The sequence below is a fragment of the Anomalospiza imberbis genome, chromosome 2 (genome assembly GCF_031753505.1).
Source record: "Anomalospiza imberbis isolate Cuckoo-Finch-1a 21T00152 chromosome 2, ASM3175350v1, whole genome shotgun sequence".
Lineage (NCBI taxonomy): Eukaryota > Metazoa > Chordata > Aves > Passeriformes > Viduidae > Anomalospiza > Anomalospiza imberbis.
Genome location: NC_089682.1, coordinates 93732565 through 93748393, shown reverse-complemented (window position 1 = coordinate 93748393; position 15829 = coordinate 93732565). Strand labels below are relative to the sequence as shown.

The 15829-nt window shown below is 35.6% G+C and overlaps 1 protein-coding gene across 9 annotated transcripts in view; it reads left to right on the top strand.

The window, feature by feature from the left end:
• Positions 1-15829, top strand: part of PCDH9 (protocadherin 9) — a 669192-nt gene that overhangs the window by 286138 nt on the left and 367225 nt on the right. For 5 of the 9 annotated variants that reach the window (XM_068182291.1, XM_068182293.1, XM_068182295.1 and 2 more), the window contains exon 3: positions 7379-7444. The exons of 3 other annotated variants lie outside the window; for them this stretch is intronic. In XM_068182291.1, the coding sequence (XP_068038392.1) occupies positions 7379-7444 (66 nt within the window). Of the gene's footprint in view, positions 1-7378; positions 7445-8064; positions 8238-15829 lie in introns of those variants that run through there. One more of the 9 variants, XM_068182297.1, reaches the window with a different exon arrangement.

Sequence of the window (15829 nt, the reverse complement as noted above, 5' to 3'; positions counted from 1 at the left end):
AATCTTGACAAACTTTATTTTTACAGTTTGTGAGAGGGAAAGCTACTAACAGTGGGTTCAGTCAGTGGTATCCTAAGCATTGCACTCAGGGTAGCCTCTGAAGTTTCAAGCACTGCTTTGTTTCTTTGATATCCTGGTGGTCTTCATTAGGACTACTTTATCGCTATTCTTTATAGTGATAAAAATAAACTGATCATATTAATCTCCTTCTGATTTCCTTCTTTCAGTTGTCAGAAGTTCATAGTTATTTTGAATGGCAGCAGTAATTACCTGTATTCCTCTCTCCAGTGAGAGGGCTGTTGCTCCCTTCTGAAGAGAATTGATGTGCTGCCTGTGCAAATCTTTACCAGAGAGTCTCAATGTATGTCTTTATTTCCAGCATGGATTTGAGCTTATAGACTTCATAGGATTGGAATCAAAGCATTAAATTGCAGGAAAAAAACCTAGTATATTGAAATAAAGTGCCAATTTCAAAGTTGAATCACATCTACTTTTGAGATTTCAGTAAAATGTAGCTTTTCTTGACCAAGAGTCTTTCCACCATACTAGAGTCCTCTTCTGAGATGTAAAGAATTATCCTTTGCTTCATAATAATTGCGTCTGAGAAAAAATGAGGAAGGGGGATTTCTACTTTTAGAGAAAGATGAAAGGTTCTATTCAATTTTTTTTGGTGTCTTTTTCTGTTATTGTTTTTGTGTTTTAGCATACTGGCACTTAGTATTTAGAAATCTCTGGAGAGTACAAAAAGTGTACTTTTTTTTTTCCCCATCACGTATGGTTTGCTAACTTAGTGCTGCAGCTTCTGAACCAATCTGTCCCCTGAATGTTGCTGGGGGTGTATTCATACAACTGACCTTACTGCACTTTCACCTGAAGAAAGTTTCACAGCCATGAGAGGTGATATATAGGCCCTTATCATCAACTTTTTCCAAAATGTATCCACAGAATAGGTGCAGTGCAAAGAGCCAGTCATTGTCGGTCAGGTAGTGGTTTGGATCTTAGATCTTTTTGACCTTAGAGTTACCAGTAATTAGTTTACTTGTGTTTCTTCATTGATAAATCACATCTACGCTGAGCTAAATTTAAACCACCAATTTATTTCATGTAGGGGTAATCCACATAAGCCTAAATAGTCATCTGTTTCTCAGGAAACGCGCATTATTCTTTGTCTTACATACTTTATCTTTCCTGTGCCCTTGAGATGAGGGTGGAAGACTTCACAGATGATAATTTAGGCAACACCAGAGAAGCAAACAACCACAATAATTTGATATTTGTAGGATGATAATATCTTTTATGGCTGAAGCCAGTTATAAACTCTCATCATTAATATTCAGTCCAGATCCACTTGAGCCATAAAGATTTGCACTGTACTAGAAATACCAAGAGGTATTTAGTTATTAATTAGATTATGTTGTCCTTATGCATGGATTGCATCTAGATGTCTGTTCAAAATAAAAGAAGACTTCTGCAACAATTACATATTCAGTACCTTACATGTGATAAAGTTTTAAATCTGTCAAGTGGTCTCACATCAGGAGATCAGTGTTAATTAGACATTCCATAGACAATAAGTAGAAGGGAGCAATGAATTGACTGTAAAATATGAAAGGTGAACTTGATCTTATGTTTGCACTGTCTTTGCAGTGTTAATTCGTCCTTACATCTAATATGAACCATTACTAGTCAACTATCAGAGACTTAATTTTAAAAAGAACCTAGGATAAAGGCAGGGGATATAGATCTGTGAGGCAATGGTGATCAAGAGATGTGATTCTTATCAGTAAAATTTTTGTTAGTGTAAGGTATTGCAAATAAAGAAACGTGTGGGGGAATGCACATGCATTTTTGTTAGTGTAAGGTATTGCAAATACAGAAACGTGTCGGGGAATGAACATGCTTTGGGAAGCAAAACTGAATTATGAAACCTCTTTTTGCTTTCTTCTGATGAGGTAGAATTTCTCTGTCATCTCCAAAACATTTGTGTTGCTAGATTTTCTGTGTTCTGTATTCATTGCTAACACCACTATAGGTAGTTTCTAGACTGGGTATAAAAGGAAAAAGGTGGTGAAAAATGTACTTCAATTCTTTCTCTGACAAAATGTATATTTGTCTTTCTAAAAACATACTTAATTGCTCACACAGGAAAACAATTGCACATCTTGTGAATGTTTTAGTTCTAATGCTGGCATACTCTTACTTTAATTATTCTTAATTAATTTTTTTAAAAGTCACAATTTGCCTTTTAAGATTTTACTTCATCCTTTAGGAAGTGACTGCTCCTGTGTAGGTGTTTTTGTGGGATTCATTTTTAAAAATATGCAACATTTCTTATCTTGGTAAATTATATAGCTGCTTCTTTTTCTTGTTTTTTTCCTCTTCCATGATGAGCAGCCATCACCAGTAGGTATAATTTATTTAATATTTTTCTGTGTGTTTTCAAGTACTGTAAATTACAGCATTTAAACATAAAGACGAGCTGTAGGCAAAAGAATACCAAAATAAATTTAAACCTGGTGAGCTGGCAAAGAAGAAAACCCAGTGAATTAACTGGTGCTGCTTCTTCAACAAAGTCTTTACTGTGAAGGTAAAGTGTGTGCATTAATAAAGGTGCAAAGCACTTTATCATCCTTAGAAAATTTCTCCCTTTTGTCATCTGCTGGATCTTTCATTTCTTTAATATAATTAAAAGATCAGAAGTTCATTATGCTTAAATTTCTCATAAATTAAGGCAATATTACAGAATCTTCACCAGTATTACAGCATCCTCACAGGAAAATGTAATTCTATGTAAGAATCCATACAGAATTGTAACATTCCTAGACTCTATGCTGGTGCAGTACAGTCACACTCAGGCTCTCTAAATGAACAGTCAAATGATGTGGTGTCTTGACAGTTTTCCCATTTATATACACATTACTGTGCTGTTGAAAAAAAAAAAAAAAAAAAAACAACAAAGGAGATTATCCTTGCTAAGACCTATTAATGATCAGCCATAAATGAGTGTCATAAGTTTTCTTAGGACAATGTTAGTACCACATCATTTGACAGATTACAGCGTATCTTTTTTATTTTTATGCAGGAGCCTCCTATTCTATTTCAGTGGGAGAAAGCAGAGGGCTGGGGTATTGATGCTACTGTATTAAAGCCATAATAACAGTAAATTCTTTTGAGTACAGATTTTTTGCTAGATTTTGTTGCAAAATCAAAGTCTGCAAAATAAAGTGGCTTATTGAGGCAAGTAAAGATTTGATTTTATACCTCTTAGGCATATCAGATATATGTTGCAGGTTGTGTGAGCCTCAATAGGAGAAACAGGCATTGAACCATAGTCTCTAAACTCCACTGGGGGTGAGACACAAGACTGCTCAGAGTCCCATGTTTTTTCTATTTGTTTCTGTGAGGTTTGTCTGATTATTAAGTTTGTGTATGTACATTTCAGTTGTGTAATTCTGACAGCTTGATTTCCAAAGGCAATTGTGTAATTTAGACAGCTTAACCTCCGAAGGCACTCTTACAACATCTGTCAGAACTGCTGAAAGAGGCCAAAATTAAGTACTAGGTGTCCAGGTAATCAAGATTCCTCAGAATGAGGGTTTTACTTGTGAAATTGAGCTAATTTTTGAGGATAACAAAGTGCAGCAGGCTTTCTTCCTGAGGCAAGGTTATGATTTCTAGTGTCTGTATGTTTTAACATATGATCCTAGTGGAAAAGGAGAGGAATAAGTCTAAGAAGTTTGATTAATGGAAGTAGCTTGGAAAGAGCTAAGTATGAGGACTGATCTCCGAGCTCTTAGGCTGGAAAAAATGTCCCATTAATTTTAGTGGGAGTTTTGAATGCACAAGGACTTTCAAGATCAAGTGCTTTCTTGTTCATTAAAGGATAGAAGGTAATTAGAAATAAAGCACAGAAAAGATTTTATAAAGTACTGCTTTTGTCAGCTGAAAAAATCCATATTATTGTAGGAGTTTTAGGCTAATCTTCTCTCTCCCTTTCTTGCATAAAATGATGACACAGTAGGTTGTTTTCATTATTCTTAGAGGTCTCTGCTTCTATCTGTTCGTTTTACTGGGAAAAAGCAATTGGCAAGTTTTTTTTTTTCTGTTATCCTCCTTGCTGTTGGATTGCAATCTCATCTTTGATGCTGACTTTGTCATTTCCCTCTTCCATCCAAACTGTTTAGCTCAAGGTATTCCCATAATATTTTTGTTTGTAAATGTGGGATGATAAATGAAATAAAAAGCAAGTGTGCATTTTGGTTGAAAGATTTTGCTGATCTCAGCTCATGAAATAGAGAAACAGTTAGAAAGAAAATGATAAAACTACTAAATTTTAAAGAAACAAATCTTGCATGTTTTATAATACCTTAAATTATGTTGACTTTTGATCCCCTTTTAGTGATGCCTTAGGTTTTAGCTTTTATATTTTGCAGATTCTGTACTGCTTTAGTGTGTAATTCTGAGCTTCATAAGAGGGGATGGTAAGCTCTCTTCATAGAGTAGGTAGACAAATTAATTCCTTTCCTAGCTTGGGACCAAGGATAAATGATCTAAATCTCAAGCCCAAGAACATAAACAATGCTGGACTGAAGAGAGAAAAACAAGAAGGCTGGGACTCCATAACCTAAAGCTACATTTTGACAATTAACTCCAATATGCTAATGGACCAGAACTTATAAAAGTGTGAGACCTTGTGACCAATCATCTGTTTTGTGACCATTTTATGTTCATCTTGGGTGTAGTCCTGGCTGGGCTCTTATACTGCCCAAGGTGTATCCATTGAGGCCTTCTAATAAATAGCTATTTTATTCTTTAACTCCATCTAGCCTCTGTTTTTCGTCAGCCTTCACAAGGCATCATTAGGAAGCCATATATTCTTAAGACCTTGTGAACCCAACCCTATATTTTAAGTGTATGTCAGTCATGAACCATTGCAGGAATCATGGATTTGGATCATCAGCTGATACGAGTACTTTCTACGCTGACCTCAGGGACACGGGGCTCATCTCCTGTTAGACTTTCATTCTTTGTAATACTTAAAAATAAGATTTATTTTACTTTTTTTAACAACTACTTTTTTCCCCTCTTCTCTATATCAAAAACTTTTTTTTTTCATACAGCCTCAAGCTGTAATTTATTTGTTTGAAGAGTGTGGCCCAAGTTTATTGGTGATTTGAATTGCCACTGGAAGTTTGAGAGCAGGAGATTGCTTTCTGTACAGCTTTCTATGAGGTGTTGGTGCACCCAGGGAAGTTGTAAGAAAGGATGGGGATATTATGAATCTGTTGCTTCTCTGGTTCTCTTTTCTGTCCCTGCAATATAATGATCTTAACCATTCCAGAAAGCATGGGAAAGTGAGAGAGACATATTTCACTTCTGATGTAGCTGTAGCCTGCTTTTTTGTAGAAAAAAGGCATTGTATTTTATGATGCCATGAATTTGTCTTTTCCATCTGAAAATTGTTATGTAAATGAGATTTTATTCCTGCTCATTTCTGTTTTATTTTGTTGGTCTCCCTAAGCTTTCAATTACCTAAGGGAGTAGAGGAAACCTTCATTATTTGTGATATAAATTTGTCTTGTAATTGCTTTCCAATTATTTTCAGGAAACTACTTATTATTTCTGCAAAGGTGACATTTCTGTAGAGGTGATTTTCTAACAAGTAGGGAGGTATTAGGTAACATGGAGTATATTTTCAAAAACTCAAAAACTTTGATAACAGTGGATAAAACTGGTCAATATGCATTCTAAGAGAGAGCTTGGTCCACAGGGGGCCCTTCTTTGTCTTTTAACGAGTTCAATTCCATTGTCTTTGGCTGAATTGCTTTTCATTTGTACTCATGTAAATGAGGAAAACAATAATATGTAAAACATCACAGAAGGTACAGGCAGATTTTACAGTGATGTATTCCCAATGGCTTTACCTTATTGTTAAACTCTCCCTTTTAATATCTATGGATTACATAAGTGCCTTTTCATGCAGAGTGTAAGACTGTGTAACATTTCTGCTTGTGTAAGACCAAATAATATTTCTGGTTGTGTAAAGCATTTTAGTTTTGGGTTTTGTGGGTTGGGTTGTTTTGTGGTTTTTTTTTCCCTGTTAAATTTTTAAATGACAAAAAGGGACTTCCTGAATTTAGTTGGAAATGTGACTTCTGATATGAGAGGAGAGTACTTTATAAACTCCTTAAGGTGACTTTCTGCTTTCAAGGGGATTTCTTGAAAAAGCTTTCAGAAGTGTGATACAATTCTCCAAGAACACAGAACTTTTGTGAGATATCCAAGGTACCTGTTGGGAGTACTTTGGAAGAGACATGTGTTTTCCATTGCAAGTAAAAGTACTATTTGATGTGCAGTGTTCTGAGGATTTTGCTCACTGTAGAGTGGTAAAGGAGTGGATAAACCATTCTGTACAGAATACTAATGTTCTTTCTGAATATGGGGCACAGAGTGCTTGTTTGCAATTTGGGCATATTACTCTACAGAGAAAGGATTTGAAATTGTCTGACTTTCTGAAAACATTACTCTTAATGTAATGTTCTCCCTCTGTGAGGGAGATAAATAGAACAGTGCAAAGGCTTGGTGCTGTGTTGGTTGCTGACTGCCCTTCCAAATGCATGTATTGTTTTGGCTTAGTTGGTTCAGAGCTATTGCAGTAGTTTTCTAAGGGTTAAATAAGAACATCAGCTTCTCTCAGAATAGGCAGATTTGAAGGTTCTGCAAACTTAGTAACCTACTGAACTTTCCCCCCACTGTTTTCTTACAGTCATATACACACAGTCTTTATGACTCTAGTCCTTGGAGATGTGATATTTTGGGGTGTGTATTATACTCAGGAGGGAACCTGAAGTAGTACATAGTGCTATTTATATTCAGCAGTTAGTAACAGAGCGTGAACATCCATTAATGCTCCCACATTAAACACAGCTTTAACTGCAGTTTCAAAGATCTGCTGGTTTTGCTTTTTTGAGTCTCAAGGCTGATTAATAATACCATAATAAAAAGCTTAATAGTGCATTAAACTAAAAAAGGAGAAAAGTTTCTTATTATGAGACATCTTGGTAGTTCACTAAACAGAACAATAAAAACTCGTCTAAAAATCTGTTGCCTGACTACAACAAAATGTTCAACAATCAGCTTTCAGAAACCACGTTGATGTTTGATGTAGCATTTTAAATGTTACCACCCATACGTTTGGTCACACAAGGCTATGAAGTTTGTGAACCCTCATAAAAAGTTATTTTTCTGTCTTCAGTAGAAATTTACTCACATTTTGCTTTCTACAGTACCAATATTGGGCCATCTGGGGAGGTGGGTGATATGAAGATCTATAGTAAGAATGACATGTCTTTTTTATTTAAATATTATTGCTTTTTAGGCACTGAATTTTGGAGATATGCCGAAGTACTTATGGGAGATTTGGGTACCTGACAAACCATGGGTGGTAAGATATCAGATCCACTGCAATAAATAAAATAAGCATTTAATTTTAAGATAGGTGTTTTTGGGTCCAGCTGTCACTGAATTCAATGGACTGAACTCCTGCAGGGCTCATAAGAAGTGCAGTACTGCAAATGTATGCAAATGTGTTTCCATTCTTTTTGATATTGTCACACTGGTGCAAAGTTGGAGTAATGCCTGTAGTGAACTAAAACTGCGTGGTAACATCTGACAGGGGGAAGGAAGAATTTTTCAGCTGAAGTTTATAACAAGCCCTTTCTCTTATCTTTACTCAGACAAGTGAGTGGTTAGTTACTGCCTCTCAGAGCAATTAATGGCTCACAGCTGGACCTACTGAACAGTACCCTTCTCCAGGCATCCTCTTGAAAGTCTTGTTTAACACTTCCTTCTGGACTCCAACCCAGTAAGCCAGGGAAACTAACAATCTCCTTTTGAGCACCATGTGGATTTCTCAGAAAATGAGTCTGGCAGATGCTGTCTCTCCTTCACCATCAGAGTCAGGAATCAGAGAAGAACCAGACTTCAGTGCTTTTATTTCTAAAGCCCTCCATTAAGGAAGAGCCATAGTCTGTTCAGATATGTACTTTTTTTTTTTTTTTCCAGAAATGCAGTCGAATCTGTTAGTTTCCACACTGGATTTTTGTGCGAAATAAAGGAGAATCTGTCCAGTATATGTAATTTTTAGGAGAGTCTCTTCAAAACTAATACCAGAAAACTCCATGTAGAAGCTCAGAACTTTCTAGTGTTTTAAAGGTTGAAAGCAATAAATGCAGTTTTATATATTTATATAAATATATATATGCATCCTTTTATATATTTAATTACATTTGTTCAACTATTTAAACTATAAATTTACAGTACAATGTTATTTCCTTTGTAATATAGGCCTTGTTCCCCAAAACTAAACACTCTTTGTCACTTCCTTTAAGCTACATCAGAAGAAAATTTCCTGGAAATTGGAGTTTCCTGTATCAGATTATAAATTTAAAACTACATTTTCTAACTACCTACTGGGTGTTTGAATTTTTAGCCTTAATAGTAGGGTATGTTAGCTTCAGTGTAGGCATGTCAGAGTTAAGGGGCTTGCTTTAATACTTTTAATGTAAAATATTCTGAATAAACTTTGTTCAATTTCTATTAGTGTAGTATAAAATTGATCTAGATTAAAGCCTCCTGGATATGTCTCCTTTCTAATTATAGAGAATGGAATGATTATAAATTAATTGATTACCACAAGAATTTTGAAGGAAATTTTCAGTAAAAAAAGGCATTAGACACAGCTGAAGCCAATAATTTAAAGTCAACACAGTAATAAATGGGATTCACAGTTGAGCTAGATGGTCATTGTAGGTCCTTTCCAATTGAAATATTTTATTCCATTCTATTTAGTTCCCAACACTAGAAATCTATGTGACTATAGCTATTTCTAAATTCTTTTTACAGCAATAAATAATGGTTTGATCTCACTGAGATGGGCTTAGGCAATGTAACAACATGTGAGACTAAACATGCACATATGTCTTTAGCTCAGCTTTGGTATATCTCCTTTTGTATTAGTCCTGAGTGCAGTGTTTTAGCAGAAACTGCCAAGCCTAATATTTTATTTCATTGTATATTCATTTTAAAATAAAGAGTTGCACTATACTGATTTATTTAAATCTAAGGGCAATATATATATGTAATGCTTCATGATCAAGTCAATTTTTGAGGGCAAGTATATTATTCTATGCAACACATTGTAAAAGCTGGTATCTTAAAAGCTACAGAAATTAGGGAAATGTATTTCAGGAAGGTAGATGTTAATTATCAGAAAGCAAGTACTAAATAAACAGGAAGAAAGTTCTAAGCTTTCAAGTTAATTTCTGGAACATTTTATGTAACTCTCAGAATTACTCTAAGAATTATCTTTCTCTAAGAATTATCTGTCAGACAATTTTTTTTTCAGCTAGGTTCAATACTTCAAGAAGTTTAAAAAAATGAGTGAAACATTTATTTCCCATTCTTGTTCTAGATTTTCAAAAATGGAGAAAGTTATTCTCTTTAACAGCATATATTGGACATGGAAAGCCTTTGGCTTTTTTTTTTTTTTTTTGATAGTTGACAACAATAGCCTGTCTAATCAGTTTAATTAAGGCATTTTTTCTGTGCCTTTGAATGTTAGGTTTTGAAAAAAATCCTCCAAGCTGTTACTTATGTAAAGTACTTTAGGTGTTCTAGTACATTTTTATCATTTTATTATTGATAGATGTTCACAGTCTGAGAAGTATCTAAGTAATGTTGATGATCTCTAGAGTGAATGAGGACTGCACATTTTGCAATACAATATTGAGTATGAATAAAGTTGTCTTGTATTCTTGCTTTTTTAAAAAACAGCTGAATTACCTATGAGTACTTTGCACATCTAAATAGCAGCCTCTTTCAAAAGAATTCTTGGCAAAGCAAATATCCATTAACATTGTATCTAATAGAATAAAAAAGAGCCTTAAAACAAGTTTCAGACCTAATGGATTTTCTATTTCTTTAAGTTCAATTTTATTCATTTCAGCTTTTAATATTTGTGGTAGATGGTCCTAAGTACTAGGTACTGAAGCTTTTAGGTAAATGTCTCATGTAGGTGATAAGCAGGAGTGCAGACACTACAATTTTCTGAGGGAACTGGGTTAGGGTGGGATGGATGCCAGAAATTAAACACAGCACTCAGTGATTAATAATCTAAAATATATTAGATAATCTAATATATTTTGGATGTGGGAGAGATGAGAACGTATGGATAGCACATTTTCTGTTAATCAGCCTATTCTACCTCAGACACACATTTCCCCTCCCCCCCCACCCCCCACAGACACACGCCAGTTCAAGCTGCATTTTCTTCAGCCCAATTCAGACCAGTATGCAGGGATACAGCACACACACTCCAGCTGCAAATCCTGGCTGGGCCCTAGCTGTCCAACTGGATTCTTGTGTGTGTGGTTCAGGCTTAGTCTTCTGTGGGATGCTGGATACCCATGGATGTGTTCATTCAAGAGGAGCTATTGTCTAAAGTGTCTGTGGGTTTATAAATAATACTGTTGGTATAAGCCAAGCCAGCAAGCCTGTGGCCTCATTGTTATGTGGCTTCAGGCCAATGTCCTTGATATCATCCATATGTAAGGCCAACTAGCAGTTGTCATGGAAGTTATAATCATTCTGTTCTCCCAGCCCAAATCTGTTACAAAGTGTGAAGTCAGCAACAATTATGTAAGAGTTCAGCTAGTGCAGCTTTGTCTTGTGTCTCACACTAGGTTAATTTTGTTATTTGCAGATAGGCAGTTGGTTTCATTTACCTAAGCTGTGCTTTTGGGTAGATTCTTATCTTGTGCCATGCGATCAAAACAATCCCTTCTAGGAATATAATGGTACTTTGGCACTGACAACATTAACATCTGTTCCTTGGGCGTGGAAATGTTGCTTCCCACACCAACACATTAATACACAAATCTGGGAGTGTATAGGAGGGAGGAAAAAAAAAAAATCAGAAGCAGAAGGAAGGAGTGTGGAGGATATATTACAAGCATGAATCTTGTGACTGAGATTGACCTAAATTAACAGAATCTTTCTTTGAGAGAGCAGACAGATGCAGACTCTAGGAAATGGGCTAAGGTTAAAAGAAAGAATCTGAGATTATTCAAATATCTCACGTGATTATGTACCACATAAATTACTTGATTTCCAAACAGTAGATTGTAGAGAAATACTTTTTTCTACTGTAAAAAGGAAAAAAAAATAAAATAAAAAAAACCCTCATCACTTTTTCTTTGCTGTTCAAGCTACATAATAACTATTTGAGTCAGGATTCTGGGAAATTGAAAGTTCTGTACATTTTAAAATTTGGATTCTGTGTATACAGATATTGTTATTAATCTCATCCAAAGTTTTCACAGATTTTTTTTGTTCTGATCATAACTCTTTATGCCTATTAAATGGTAAAGGAAGTACCTTAAATAGGATATAATTCAGGAATATTGGACAAGCAGTGATCTTTTTTGTAATTAGATTTTATTATGTCTTTGTTTTCAAAGTAAGCTTCTTTGCTGTTTAGAGCTGTCATTAAAATTGCTTGAGAAACAGTGCTTTCAAATGAATCTAAATAGATGCTGGTCAATGAGGCACTGCTCTTCTGTCACAAACATGAAGTGAAAGTGATTTTATCAGGTTTATATCAAAATCAGATTTATATAAAAATAAATATCTACATATATATCTCAACTTCACTTCTTTCCCTAATTTGTAACATGCAATGTACAATTCTCATTTTTGATTCGCCACTTTGGTGTCTGCATCTCCCCTTAGGGATCCAAGCTGTTTTCCTCTCCTGCTTTAATTGAAATCAAACTTGTTGCAGTCTGTAATTGATAGTGAATCTAACAACCTAATGCTTTGTATGAGACAGATGCACAGCAGAAGCACATGAAGCAGCATATGGAAAAGTAGGTGCCCTACTGGGGTGAAGATAGATCCATTGTTGTTTTGTTAAACAATATCCCAATACTTTGATCAACTAGTTGCCTACATTTTAGTAAGTTAAGACACGTGTAGAACATTTGGAGTGCACATGCTGTATTAATAGAAACAGACCGCATCTTTCAGTCCTCATGAAGAGCTGTACTTCCAGACTCTCATATATTTGCTTTGACTGCTCTTTTCTCTTGAGATGTTAAAGAAAAATATTCTAGTTTCTGTCTCACTGTTGTCATGACAGGTCTAATGGTTCATAAAGGAATGTGAATCTAGATGTTCTCTCTCACTCTTGTTTTGGCATCTAATGCAAATCATAATCTTGTATGAGGAAGGCATCTTTTTGTCTCTGGGTAAGGACATTTGCTAAGAATCTGCCATTGGAAGCAAGATGCTGCTGTCTATCAGCAATATGTAACATATTTTTGTTTATCTTTCTCTCTTTTGTCATATAATGTTTCCATTCTTAGTGACTAAAATAATATTGTCATGAATGTTATATTAAGTATATTAAGTAAAACCTTAATATTTAGAAATATGTGGGGTTTCCTTTGTTTTTTTCTTTTCCCACTCTGTTGGGGATCTACTCTAGTTTCTACACTTGGGAGGATTATATAGTTTTAATAGCATTATTCTATGTAGTTTCTCTTCATGACACACCTATATAGTTAAATATAGAACTAAAAAGAAATTGTAGGTTAGTAATAACTGTGTTTGCTGATGGATTTCTTGAGATATTTTGAAGCATATTTTCTTAACAGAAATAATGTAATAGTCACCTTTGTGGATTTTCTCATATCTAGTTTTGAAAGGAGCCTCACATGTTCCTTCCAGTGCTACTGATAACAAGCTGTTATCAGCACATCTGAGTCAAGCAGACTAGAGCTTTGAGCTATTGCATCCATAACTAAGATTGAAGACCTAGCTTAAGTCAAAAATGACACTTATTCTGTGATGCTTCTGACCCTAAAGATGTTGTCCTATGTAAACTTTAGCAGGATTTTTCCTGGGGTAGCAAAATTCTTTTAGGTATATCTAAATAAATATTAGCTTTCTGGTGAATACTTATAAAGAGATTTGGAGGAAAGCTAGTTATTCTGTAACTCCTCAGATAATACCTGGTTTCTCAGGGATCTGAGAAAAAAATAGAAGAGGAATTAACTTCTTTACTCTGTTCACAATCACAGTGGAGATTATTCTCATTAAATATTTATCCATCATGGAGGAGGAAGAGAGTTGAGTAATCAAACAGTAGGTATTAATTTAAATGTCAAACCACAATTAGAAAAAAACATTCTTGCAATCAAATTTCCCAATCTGTGCTCTGAAAATATCCTTCACTCAAGGATTTCCACTCTGAGGGAAGAGAGGAGAGTCCAATATGGATTTGACTCAAATTTCCTGAATTTTTTCCTCTTTTTGAAAATTTCATTAACTTTCTGTGACTCAGTAATCCCTTCATAAGGTTAATTTGAGGCTTTTAGTTATTTCTTGCAAGTAACTTTTCCTCCAACTTGATCAGTTGCTATCCTGAAAGGATTCCGTATTTTCCATTGCTGTACTGGAGGTACCTGTTGACAATTTATCCAGCTTATCAAACTTTCTATGAATAGGAGTGCAGACTTCCAGCATGGAGAGCATTTTCCACTTGGTGTCAGCTGCAAACTTGCAGAGGATGCCCTCTGCCTTATGATCCAGTTTATTAATGAAAGTGTCAGCTGCAGAGGCATCATTAGCCCCATTAACCATCCCTATAAACAAAATACTTTTGGAACCATTTGAACCTGCAAGTCCAAGCAATTTTTCCAGGCACCTGGTAGTCCACCCACTCAAAACATATTTTCACCAGTTTATTAGTGTGGATTAAATAAAATATTTTTAAAAAACATAACTAGGATCAAGGAGATCCTTTTTCATCAATGCAATGACCTCATCACAGAAGACAGTCAAGCTGGACAAGCATGATTTGCCTTTGGTAAATGCATGTAGGATCTCATCCTACTCTGTGTGTCTGGGTGTAGTTTTCAGGAGGGTCTTTTTTTTTTTTTTTGAGTAGTGAGCCTAGGATGACTGACCTGCTGCCCAAATATTCCTGTCATCAGAAACCTACCCTAATGACCCAGACATTTTTAAGACTATAAACAGTGGCTGATGTTCCATACACTTAATTGGTTTGTGCCCCAATCTTCTTCTGGGTATAATTCTTGAGTCTCCTAGACCCTGGCACAGGCTCAGAGGAGCTGGGAAGTTTGAGGCAGTCATTACCCTTAGAAACTGAAGAAAAGAAGGCATCTATTACCTCAGTTTTCCCATGTTCTTTGCCACAAGGTTCCCTACAGCTTGAGTGATGGTCCCGTATTTCCCGTTGTCCTCCTTTTGCTGATAACAATTTTTTTTTTTTTTTATGCATTGTAGTACTCAGTAGTATGACCTCTAAGGCAGTACTGGCTTTTGTAATTCAGCTGAGCACAGTCAGGATTTCACCATTATCCACACTGACCTTATGCTGTGCCTGTTACACTTCTGGGCCTCACACTGGACTTTTCCTTTGCTTTGAAGAAGTTTTTAACTGACGATAAGTTAGCTCTCCTGAGCCTCTTTACCCACCAGGGCAGTACCATTAGACCCCACCAAGCAGATCCCAAACAAGTTAAAATCTACTTTTCTAAAGTCTAAGTTTGTCATTCTTTTTTCTTGGTAATATTTTCAACTGTGTGTATTCTGGTCAGTTTATCAGCCACCATTACACTTCTTTTAAATAAAGCCAATTATTGATGGTGGCCAGAAGTCTCTTCAAATTTTAGTGCTCCACCATTTTTCACTTTCAGAAGAGATTGGGAATTTTTTGTCTCCTCTGAGAACCACCCTTGTGATTATGAGGCTTCCCCAAGTTGTATTAAGAAGGTTTCATTTCTTCTTCTTGATCAATCCGTCTTTAGCAGACACTCATCGCTGTACCCAGCCTGATCTTGATCCGTCAACTCCACCAGTTAATCATGTGCTCCAGTGCAAATCTCCATGAATTCAAACTGTCCATGTCCATAGAGTGCAGCCTCTCCTCCTCACTTGTCCTGTGGAGCCTGTATGGACTCCCTGTGATTGTTTTCAACTCCACATGTGTTTGTGTACAGACAGTTGAGGTGAGCCTCAGAGCTGTGCTGTGTTAACAGAGCATAATCCCTGTGTTTTATGCTTGTGTGTGACACGTTTTCACTTTCTCCTGTCCTTCCTCTAAGTCTCAGATCACTTGCTCACCATCTCTAGATGTTTGAAATGCTTTTCACTAGATTAGCAAGCTTCTCTTCAAGCCTCTTTTAGAGGCTGAGTCTTGGCCCACTTTATTAAATACATCATGACATAGAAATATTTGGCATATATGTTTAACATATGCGTACAGAATATCTATGCAGATATTTAGTGTCTATCCTTCTTTAAATACTGTATGAAGGTTCATGAAGAGAAAAGAAACTTTGTGCATATTGTTCTGCATTTGTGCACGGCAGGAGAAAGAAGAGAATGTAAGAAACTTCCTAAAGTACTGAATAATTATCTTTTTGATTTGGTGTATTGCCTTCAGCTTTTTATCTCCCACATGACTTACTGGCAGTGTTATCTTTCAATCTGATTTTTCAAATGGTACAATGTGTTTTTTGGTTTTTTGAACATCATTGAAATGAGAGACGGAAAACAGTCAGACATATGCTTGGCCAATTTGATAGTGATGATTTATTCTTCTTTGTAAAGAAAGTGTTGAAATGTTTTGGAAAGGCTGGTCATGTACAGGGATTCAAAACACAGAGGTTAAACAGATTCAATGTTCATATACTTTTATTCTAGAACTATAATTATATATATTAAAAAAATTTATCAGCGT